The sequence below is a fragment of the Lotus japonicus genome, chromosome 2 (assembly GCF_012489685.1).
Source record: "Lotus japonicus ecotype B-129 chromosome 2, LjGifu_v1.2".
NCBI lineage: Eukaryota > Viridiplantae > Streptophyta > Magnoliopsida > Fabales > Fabaceae > Lotus > Lotus japonicus.
Window position 1 is genome coordinate 54,124,669 of NC_080042.1, and position 12,055 is coordinate 54,136,723.

General features: G+C 33.8%; 1 protein-coding gene across 2 annotated transcripts; it reads left to right on the forward strand.

Moving 5' to 3' along the window:
* Positions 1–3,288: 3,288 nt before the first annotated feature.
* Positions 3,289–11,398, forward strand: LOC130738352 (rhamnogalacturonan I rhamnosyltransferase 1). Of its 2 annotated transcripts, none has more exons than XM_057590323.1 (9): positions 3,289–3,713; positions 3,798–4,112; positions 6,232–6,299; positions 6,381–6,469; positions 6,558–6,720; positions 8,702–8,991; positions 9,750–9,954; positions 10,273–10,430; positions 10,771–11,398. In XM_057590323.1, the coding sequence occupies exons 2-9, from the start codon at positions 3,842–3,844 to the stop codon at positions 11,042–11,044; spliced, it is 1,518 nt and encodes a 505-aa protein (XP_057446306.1). In that variant the 5' UTR covers positions 3,289–3,713; positions 3,798–3,841; the 3' UTR covers positions 11,045–11,398. The 2 variants fall into 2 exon arrangements, with proteins under 2 accessions (XP_057446306.1, XP_057446305.1); XM_057590322.1 differs by having other exon boundaries at positions 3,289–3,683.
* Positions 11,399–12,055: the final 657 nt, after the last annotated feature.

Consider the following 12,055-nt stretch of genomic DNA (forward strand, 5'->3'; position numbering starts at 1 on the left):
ATATATGAAATTTCATAAGACACATATTATTAGTTTAGATTTGTTGAAATATTAATCAACTAATAATTAATATTAATAAAAAACCTTAAAAGTTAAGGCCATTCATTAAAACAACTCCCCTAACTCTTCCTCTTGATCTTCCTTTATCAATGTCATTCTATGAACTTATACTATTAACTTCAATTATTATAAATAAATTTATTATTATTTATTTCATATGAGTTATGAATCTCAAAAAGACAAACTTAATGTTAAATAACATCTTACAAAAAAAATACTACTTTTATCTGTAAAGTACAATAAAATTGATATATCAAAAGAATAAATCCAAAACATCAAAAAAAGACAAATACACTCATAAAAAAACCTACGAAAAATAAAAAAATAAAAAAGTAAACTAACACTTCGACTAAAAAAATCTAATTATCACAAAAAAATATTGTTTTTTCTCTTTTTCATACGAATAAATAATTTTAAAAAACACAATACAAAATAAAAAAGAATGTTCCCGTGCAACGCACGGGTAAAAAGTACTAGTTTAAACATAAATAAGCATTGATGATATAATTTTGAGATATTTTTATTAATGTATAATATAAAAGTAATAGAACTAATTATTATGAATAAAGGGTGAGCAAGGCAATAAAGGCAGGAGGGGAGAGAAACAAGAGATATAGAAATAATGTGATGAGATACTCTGCTAGGTGCAATTTCCCCTGTATTTATAATATTAGATTAACAGTGTAGAACAAGTATATATATTGGTCTGGATCATGGACTCGTCATTTAACCCTAACTCTAAACCCAAATGGGCATCCAAATATTCATAATACTCCCCCTTGGACTATATCTTAAGAATGTGTCTCATTAAAACCTTACTGGAAAAAACGTAGTGCGATAAAAACCTAGTTAAGAAAAAAGAGTACATCATTCTATAGTTTGTTACTCTACATTGCCTCATTAAAAACTTACCAAGAAAAGTCCAATGGGAAAAAAATCATGGTTAAGAAAAAAAAATACAATGTATTTTAATTGAGATCTTTGAGCTGGCGAACTCCAATATTCTGGATAAGCTTTTCAAATGTTGTGGTTGGAAGAGTCTTCTTAAATAAGTTTGACAAATTATCACTTGAACTAATTTGTTGGATGTCTATGTCACCATTCTTTTGCAGATCATAAGTGAAGAAGAGCTTTGGTGATATGTGCTTTGTTCTATCTCTCTTGATGTATCATTTTTTTGTTTGAGCAGTACATGCAGTATTATCTTTATATATAGTTGTTGACAATAATTTTCCAAATGACAAAACATAAGTATAAAGCACGTATTGAATCTCAGATATGCTCAAATTGATCATGTAATGTTAATATTTCTGCATTGTTAGCTGAGATTGATTTTATAGTTTGTTTCATATATCTCAAAGAAATGAATGTACCACCACATGTAAAAACAGGTAACCTATTTGAGATCACTCATTATGTGGGTCCTGCATTTGCATAATCAATGAGGTCAAGCTTGAATTTTATTTGGAAAATTAACTCATATTCATTGTGCATTTAAGACAATGAAAGACTATGTCAAGTATGACTAGCAATATACATTAACGCTCTTAATTGTAATTCATGACCAAGTAATTTTTCATCCCATTCTCGAGGTATAAAAAGGAAATTGATTTTCATCTAATGACCTTACAACCAATAGAGTACACAATGAACATGATAAAACTATTTTAGTACCTTTGTTGCATAATTCTCTTGGAATATAAATACCTCGTCTTTTAAATATTCAATTGGTAAGTCTAGACAAAAAAAAAATTCCCAAGTCTTTCATCTCAAATTATATTTGTAGGGAATTTGCACATTTTAGGAACTCATCCGGAGTCCTAATAAGTTATTCTTATTTTTATGGCATATTCAATGTCATATCCCATCATAAATATGTATGAGTTTATTAGGTCATTTTGTGACAATTCTTAAGCAAATAATAATCTAGATTGCTTCAATCCAGTGATTTGTTCTTTATTGAGAACATGAATCATGTGATTTATGCATCTTATAACTTCCAAGGAGTTTCATATATATTTTTTTTTATCGGCCCAAGGAGTTTCATATAGATATCATTCTCAAGTGAGCCATACAAATGAGTTGTAACTCCAAATATCCACCATAATAATCATGTGCGTCTTAAATATGACAGCATTATTTTATTTGACTACAAAAATTCATTTATGCCTTATTATCTTTACCCCTTTAGGGCATAGATAAGAGGTCCAAAAACCCTTATATTCAGCAAATGAATTCTTTCTTTCTATTCATGGCCAATCACATCCATTAATTATATTTATTATATTTATTTAAATTAGCCAACTTCTTAGATTTATAAAACTTTTAAGTGACATAAGTATGTACTTTTTAACTAAAAATATTTTTTAAAAAGTCTTAACCTTATTATTTATTAACTAAGTCTGACTTGTCCTTAACTTGATGCATAGACTTAGGGGTGTTCATAACCGAACCAATGCAATACAAACCGAAAAATCGATCCAAAAAAAACTGAAATCTAATCAAACCAAAAACCGAACGGATTCAAAATTGAGAAAAACAAATTTTTTTTATTGGATTGGATCGGATTTCGGATTTAATTTTTAAAACCGAACCAATTCAATCCAAACCGAATATTTACAAATACATATAATTTTATTTGTACATATATCATATCATTCGTACTTACATATTTATGTCTTTATATGTTTATAGAATTATTATATAACACATGCTATGCTTATTTATATGAAGATATATTAGTAAATAAAATTTTAAGTAATAATTTGAAAAATTTTGAAAATATATCATCTATTATAGAGGATTAAATTTTTTTCTTCTTATTATTTTAGGGGTACTTGATATTTATACCTTCTTTGAAAAACCGAAATTCAATCCAATTCAAACCGATAAAAATTGTATCGGATTGGTTCGGATTTACAAAAAGAAAAAAACCGATTATATGATGTAGTGACAAAATCGAAGTGATTGGATCGGATGAATTTTTTCTCAAAACCGAACCAATCCAAACCCATAACCCCTACCTATAGACTCATGTCGACGGCCTGACCTACTTCCATCCCGATGTGATATAGGATCATTATCATAACATCAATCATGATTTGATTATGATACTTTTATATTTTGTCGTACAAGTTCAAATCCAACCCGAATAATTGCAAACGGGTTTATGAAATAAACCGGGTGGGTACATTAAACGGGTTTATGAAGTAAACGAAGGAAATCGAAATCGAAGAGAGAGAAAGCAAACTTCTTTTTCTCTGTGGAAAAGAGAGGAGAGAGAATTTCCATTGAAATTGGCCATTGGCGAAAAGGGTATCCAAATTTTCATTGCATTGCATTGCATTGCTCGGTGTTGAGATTCGATCAAATTCCCTTCACCTCCTTCATCTTTTTCGATCTTTATCTCTTCTCGCTCTCACCATCTTTCTCTATAACAATTTTTGTTTCAAAAATAGAACTTTCTGGTTGTCGGTTCTTGAAAATCTTCAAATTCTGTTCTGCAAAAGATCAATTTTTGAATCTGACCCACGATTATTTGCCTCAAATTGAATTCTGGGTCGGTTTCAATTTCTCCAATATGGCACATTGTGATTCACTTTGGCGCGTTGTTTGTGCCCGAGGTAGGGCTCATGGGGTTCTGAATTTACAATGTAATGTGTATGTGTATGAATTAGGATTTATTCTGTTGTTATTGTTATTATTTATGTGCTGATTTTGTTGGAAACTGTGTGAAGGTTTGAACTTTGGATGAAGTGGCAATGTGGTTTGTGGTTGAGAAATGGAGGTTAGATCAGAGGGTATACAAGTGAAGTGTGATAAACTTCAGGGTCCTGTCATTCCGAGGACGCGTTTGCGGATTTGGTTCATTCGTGTGTGTTCAAGCATTGTGTTGTGGACGTGTCTGGTTCAGCTAGTGACAGTGAGTGAACTATGGCATTCTCATTTGATTTCTGGGATTACTAGTGGTATATATCACATAGCTCAAATTCAACTGCCAAAACAAGTGGATAATGGAGTTGCTCAAGTGCCTCCTACTTATCTTCCCCCAAGTTAGTTTCTTGACTCAATTCTTGTCTTAGTTTCGTTTGCTTAAATTATGAATCTGAAGATGTTATGCAACCTTGATTCTTGAATATAAATTAATTAAGCAATGAAATTTATGTGTATAGATCATGCGTTATGATTATTGTAGATGGTTGTGGTCCCCACTCACTCATTACTCATAGTGCACATTTTGATGAAACTTTGTTTTTCAGTGCTTTGCTTGTTTTAAAGACCATATGTGAATGATGAATGTATTGATGATCCTCAACTGGTATTCATTACTGGGTTTTAGAAATAGGGAGAGGATCAGTCATCAGATCTTAGTGAATTCGAAATGTCGGTACTTATTTTGTTTTTATATCATCATGCTTTGAGGACTTCCTGCTAAAGAAGAGTTTCTTTATACTGATTTGTGGCTTCAGGTAATTGAGCCAAGATGATACTAAATAGAAAGTAAAGAAAACTATTACCTAAGGTCTACTGCATCCCACTTTATTCCTTTAAATTATGAATACATGGAGAAAATTTTCAATACTTTAATAATATGTACTCCCTCACAAAATAGCTCCGTGCAATTTGACTGTTTTCTTCCACTACTCTAAAAAAATTTCAAAAGACAAAGATCATATATAATGCTCTGATTTGAGAGGGAGATAGTCTTGCATGTACTTTTGTAAGTTGAAAATTGAAATCAGTGTTATCAAATAGCGGCTATAGCGGTCGCGACCCGCTATAGCGTAGCGGATTTTAGGGCCACCGCAATCGCTACGCCGCGACATAGCGGCCACCGCGAGAAACGCAATTGCGGCCGCGACAGCTGTAGCGGCGCTGGAAGCTGAAGCGGAAATAGCGGATTTTGAGGAATACTGCACGTTTTTTAATTTTTTAGGGTTTTTAAATATGGTAATTCTTGACTATTGGGCCACCAACTTCCCAATTAACTCCCCATTAATTCTTTTTTTCTATATTTATGCTTCATCATGAAGAAGAATCACGGCAGGATTGAAAAGGTTTTCAAAATCCTAATTCTCCTTCTCTCATCCTCCTTCTACAAGCCCAATTAACTCCCCATTAATTCTTTTTTATTGCATTTCCTTTTTCGGTTTCACTGTTTTAAGAATTGTGTTTGGTTTATGTTGTTTTATGTCTTTTGACATTTGTTTTGAGCTGGTGGCAGCCTTTAATAATTAACATTTGGTTGTTAAAAATGATGATTTTATGCAGTTTTTTATTGTTATGTGATAAGCTGCTGTTTTTTATGCAGTTTTTATTTGTTCATTTCAAATGTTTCTGCTCTAGTATTGCAATAGATGTCTGATAAGCCACTGTTTTCTTATAATATTTTACTTATTTTAACCGCTATGCGGTTTCCGCTATTTGCCCGCGACGCTATCCGCTATATGAAATAGCGGATTTTGGTCTCACCGCGATGGTCCGCGATCGCGATTTGATAACACTGATTGAAATAAAAAGAGATAAGTTCCAAATATTACTAAAAAACTCCAGTCCCAGTTTTTGTCTTCCGTGAAGCATTTTACATAAGACAAAGAATATATACAACGCCACATGTCTTGATTTTACTGGGACTTTGGGAGAAGTACATATTATAGGAGGACTGAAAATTTGTCTGCATATATGCTTGTGAGGTAGACTTACATGCACTTTTTAAAGTTGAAAATTGTGATAAGAAAAGATAAGTTCTAAATATTACTAAAAAAGCTCAAGTTGCAGTTTTTGTGTCATCCTTCTACTGTAAGTCTGTAACTTCTCTTAACTATTTTATATGTAATAGATATCATTAGTAATGATTATGATTTATTTGAAGCTGATTCCATGAGGTATTTTACTTGTGGGTTATATTTGGATACTAATATCATCAATTTCCCAAATAATGGTCTGATGTTGTGTCTTATTATTGAGTTCAATATTTTGGTTTCAATGTTACGTATTTTTAGTTGGCAAAAGGAGTATGCTAATGGGTATAAATTATATATATACAGCACTATTTTTATATATGTGGTTTTGATTGATAGGGGAATAATTATATATTTTAGGTCGTTTTACCTTTACTTTTTTTTAATCCATAGTCATAAATGTTTAAGCCTTTTGCCTGATAACTTGCAGGAAATTATACAAGTAATGGCTTTCTAAGAATTTCCTGTAATGGGGGCTTGAATCAAATGCGTGCTGCGGTATGTATTTCCTAATCTGCCATTTCTCTGCTTATATTGTATGATAAGCTTAAATACTTATTTAGAGGTATGGTATTTCAGATCTGTGACATGGTAACAGTTGCTCGACTTTTGAATCTCACATTGGTTGTGCCAGAGCTTGATAAGACATCATTTTGGGCAGACCCTAGGTATGTACTATTTTCTGAAGAAAGAAATTGTGTATTCTATAATTTAACCTCCTTGTCATTTTAAAGTTTTGTATTTTTCCTTTTGCAGTAATTTCGAGGACATTTTTGACTTGAAGCATTTTATTGATTCTTTAAGAGATGAAGTTAGAATAGTGAAAAGAGTGCCCAAAAAGTTTAGTAGCAAACATGGATACTCTACCCTGGAGATGCCTCCTGTTAGCTGGTCAAATGAAAAATATTACTTGGAACAGGTCTGCAATTTTTATTAGTTGCATTTGAAAGGGGAAAATATTATATGTTGTACATGATGGAACTTCTTATTTCCAATTTAAGTTTTGATAATGTGATTGATTAATGATGCTTCACCGTCATTTCTATGGCTTTAGAATATACAGTTTTAGGACAGGATGACTTCTTTTATTTGTCAACCTAATGGAATGTCATGCTAATTTGTGCTAAGAATCCTTAGATTGCTTATGAGGGGGTAGTTTCCTCTAAATTTCTAATTTTCCAATGCTTTTTAGACAAGGTCTTTGAGTTGTTCCTAGCTTTTATGATTGTACGGCATCGGCATGTAGTTGTTGTCTTATTTAGTAGACTGTTACATGAAGGTAGGGTGGATTGTATATATCTCAGTAATTGTAGTTTCCAAATTAATTGGGGCTTTGGAACTAATTATTATCACTGAGCTATTTGTATGGATTTCTCGTTTTAAATCATGCTTTAAATTTTCCTAGAGAGGTAAAAAGTTTTATTATCAACAGAGAGCTGAGGACAGCCCCCTCAGGTATGTGAAGGGAAACAGAAGAAAAGCCCCACAAAAAACCTTAAGAAAAGAAAAAGACGTCACCCTTCCAAAGGAAACAGGAAAAACAAAAACCAAAAATGATCTGAAAAACCAGCAACATATAGAACCCTGAAAAAACCAACCGAAACAATTCGAAAAGAAGCAAAGCCCCAAAGCTCAAGACGCTCGCATCTCCCTAAGTTCCTCCTCAAGGCCACGAATCGGTTCCTCATCGCTACCGGGAAACTCCAGTCTTGATAATTTTCCTACAAGCCACACCTTCTTGGCTCTTGTAAAATAACCACCAAACAAAGAATCCCTCGTAATCAATGCTCTTTAAACAGATCTCCCTGCACAACCACCTCCTGAAACTGGAGTAGAAATGGAAGACGCCAGTGGAACCATATCATCAATAGAATCATCCCCCCACATGACCCTCACAGGGAGCTGGAGAAACCCCACGGAGTTTGCGACCCCTCTTAACGTTCTTAGGACAACCATGACCCCGGGGTTTGGGAGTTATTTCTTTCACAATATGCCTCCTGCGATCCCTAATACTTCCCTTTGCCAAGAAAGCATCTTAAATCATGCTGTAATTACTTAATGTTATTTGTGTTGTAGTTACTATTAATCTTGTTATGTGATGTACCTAGACTGAAACACAGTGAGAACTTGTGTTATATAAATAGTGAGTGCAGTAAAATTACTCATGTTTCTCAATAATTTAGTACCTCTTTATTGTATGTAGATGTCCATAGTGTGAGGGTGAATTGAGATCACAGTTAACAATTATTTTAACCTTCCATATGAGATGTTATTTTTGAAGCAAGGTTTCATGCTTCATATACTTCTTTTTTAAAAAATAAATCTTGCAGAACCCTACTCAATTATAGATGGGTTGCATGTTTTTCCCTGTGAATGACCCCATGTCTCTGCCGATTTATCTTATTGTATGAAATGCTTGTAATTTTATATTTTCTATGACACTCCCCACCCTAAAAAAAGTTATTTATTGCTTCCGCATCAGCTCAGAATTTTAAAATCTGCAAATTATTGAATATCTTATTGTTATTCTTCCTAAATATCTGTGATTCAAAGAGATGTCAGGAGTGGAAAATGCATGGCACAGGAGAACAATTGTGTTTAAGTTGTTGAAAGAAGAGTCTATTGGGGTTATATTAAGAATATATTTGACTTTTCAATTGAAATAGTGATCAGTCATATGAAGAAAATTACAAGTACTAATTCAAGTTATGTGTGATTACCAGTATTTACAATCTAGCAACTAATATGAATTGCTTCTGACGTAGCAAAGCTAACCTAAGTTCTAGAAATATTGTTTTGTAAAAGTAGGGGAAAAATAAATAGTCTTCCCCTCCCTTATTTTTGAGTAGTACATACTACATACATAGAGTTTAATACAATGCTATCGATTCCATATGCAGATTCTGCCACTTTTTGCAAAGCATAAGGTGTTACACTTCAACAAAACTGATACACGTCTAGCAAACAATGGTCTCCCACTTGATCTACAGAAACTCAGGTGTCGGGTCAATTACCAAGCACTCAAATTCACTCCTCAAATTGAGAATTTGGGGCACAAATTGATTCGGATGCTTAATGAGAAGGGACCTTTCGTGGCGTTACATCTGAGATACGAGATGGACATGTTGGCCTTCTCAGGCTGTACTCATGGATGCACTGATAAAGAAGCTGAGGAGCTCAAGAGAATGAGGTTTTTCATGTTTTTTGTTTGGCTCTATGTATTGGGTTTCAATTCATTCTTGCTTCTGCCATTAATTAGTTGATAGATCAATGTTTCATATCCGATAGCTGCTGGGGAAGATGCAGGTTGAGTAGATCATATTTTGTTTTTCTATCATAGCTAAACTACCATTGATCCTGTCATTAACCAAATATCCCAAAAGCTTAAGCTACTGGGTGAAGACACATGAATGATTTGATATTTTATTTCTAACACGCCCCCTCACGTAAGAGCCCACTGAGCTTGAAGCATGGACAATGCACAGGCCCACCTATGATGTGCTGAAGTTCAACTTTTTTATTAGAATAGTGGGGGCTTCAAGGAACAAAGAAACTCTAAACCACTTAGTCATAGAGGTTCTAATACCATGTCATGAACCAACTATCCGAAAAGCTTAAGCTATTGGGTGAAGAGTGAAGACAAATGAATGGTTTAATATTTTATTTCTTACAGATCTGAATTAGTAAATTATGTTTCTTGTTGGATTCAGGATGAGAAATAGGAAGATTGTGTTGATAGTCAGTCATTTGGTGGTAGATGCTAGTTATTTGTGCTTATAAAGACATCTTCCTTCATTAGTTATATAATATGTTGGATCGAGAGTATTTTGACACATTGATTACTTGAATTCCTACAACTGAATATTTTCTTTTATCTAAGTTTCTACAATGAGCTCACATGTCAGGTGTCATATTATATAAAATGCTGATTTTGCTTCTACGAATCAGGTATATGTTTCCTTGGTGGAGAGAAAAGGAGATAGTTTCTGAAGAGAAGAGATCACAGGGTCTATGTCCATTGACACCAGAGGAGGCGGCCCTCATTCTGCGAGCCTTGGGTTTTGGCAGGGAAACATGGATCTACATTGCAGCTGGTGAGATTTATGGTGGTGAACGTAGACTTGCACAACTCCGAGCTGCATTTCCACGAATTGTGAGTTCATGGATATTAATATTATAACCACCTCCTACACGCAAAAAAAAAACATTTTTCTGTTTCTAGTTGGGTTCTTAAAATGGCACAGCATGACTAAGTTCTACTGATGGATTACTGGGGATTATGCAAAATTCAAGGAAGATTCTACTAAAACCTTTCCAAATAAACACATGATCTTCAGAAGAAAAAAAATACCATTGTGGTTGAAAGTTGTTCTTTCTAAGTAGTTCATTTTTCTCTTCATGATGTCCTCATTTCTGGTCTTTAAAATTAGTCCACCCTGCAGCATGTGACTCTGCGCATTTGCGATTTCAGGTGAAAAAGGAAATGTTGCTGACCCGTGATGATTTGCAGCAGTTCCAGAATCATTCATCCCAGATGGCAGCCTTGGATTTCATGGTTTCAGTTGCTAGTGACACCTTTGTTCCAACCTATGATGGGAACATGGCAAAGCTTGTAGAGGGTCATCGCAGGTATAGTATATTTACCCTAGAGTGTTGCAATTCATTACAAAAGGAAATGAGACGAAACGAACATGAAACACAAGAATGAACATGTGTCTTTACTGGGTGAAATCTTGATGTTTGACACCATACATGGGTGTTGGTTTATTGAAAAAAACTACATTGATACATTAGAAATAGTTTCGTAATCTATTTATAATAATAAGGATTTCTATCTACCCTATCAGATTGCAATTTGATTTTGAAAATGTTACTAACACACCCTTTAGAACTCTCTTTCCAACCTACTCATTTACTAAATATGTTCGCATTTCTCTTTGGTTTCTTACTTATCAGTTCATACATGCAGGTATTCTGGTTTTAGAAAAACAATCTTGCTGGATCGAAAAAAGCTGGTAGAATTGCTTGATATGCATCAGAATGGAACCTTCTCATGGAATGAGTTTGCAGAAGGTGTGAGACGGGTTCATGAAACGAGAATTGTAAAGCTAACTCGGCGAAGAGTTATATTAGACAGGCCAAAGGAGGAGGACTATTTCTATGCCAACCCTCATGAGTGCCTCTGTGAGGAAACAAATTGTGATGACTTGCTAGGTCCTCACAACTCTACTCAAGTACCATGAGTTAGGTTGATTCTGAAACTCAGAAGCTACTCATAGAAGCTTCTTCTCATAATTGATTCCGTCTTCAGAATCATTTGTAGAAAGGTTGTCAAAAATGCATTTGGTTGCTTAGGTGGCTGTGTTAAGGATCAAGGTTACAGCCATAAGATCTGAGATTTCAGTATACAAGAATTTTGTAGGAGGAAAGCAAAAGTATGAAAAAGAAAAGAAAAAAAAGGAAAGTATTATAGCTTCTATTGTTGTTTGCAATTTGCAAAAGATGCCCCTTCATTGGCCAATATTTATTTGTCCCTTGAAAGTTCATTTAATAAATATTGGACAATTCACGTTGGGTATGCTCATTAAAAAATTAAACTACGAGTTTTCATTCTAAAGGTAAGTTTACAGTAAAATATAACGTGAGAAGTTACATTTTATAATTTTTAGTTAGTTTTTTAGATTAAAAAAAAAGGAAAGGAAATAACGCCTTGGGAAATAAGTTCCTAAATAATCCAAAGCCAGCAAAGAGGGCATTTCTTGTGGAGGTTTTTCATGGGAGATATTCTACCAATTCATGGTGGGTTTCTTTTTCCCCTCTCTTTAATGGGAGTTTTTTTCTTTAATATTTTAGGATTTTTTTTTTAATTCTATCTTCCTTGCCTTCTCCGTCCTCAGTAGCTATTCTGATAAGCTACAACTGATATTCATGAGACTAATATTTCGCTCCACTGTCAATGCACTAAGTTGTAGAAGGTTGTCTAAAGAATTTTTTCCATTCACAAGGGTTGAGAATTGAACCCCAACCACTTAACAAAGGGATGAACTAACTAGTAGTATTATTTGTTTTCTTCAATAAAAGAACATTTGAGTGGTTTCTACTTCGGTCACCTCCATGAGCCAGCACATGATACTTACAAATTGTCACCAACACAATCTTCACGTCGGCTGTGGGAATTGAACACGCAACTTTCTAAAAGATAGTAATTTGTCCTTACTAACTGAGCCAACATATGCTTGTCCTTCCGTATACTC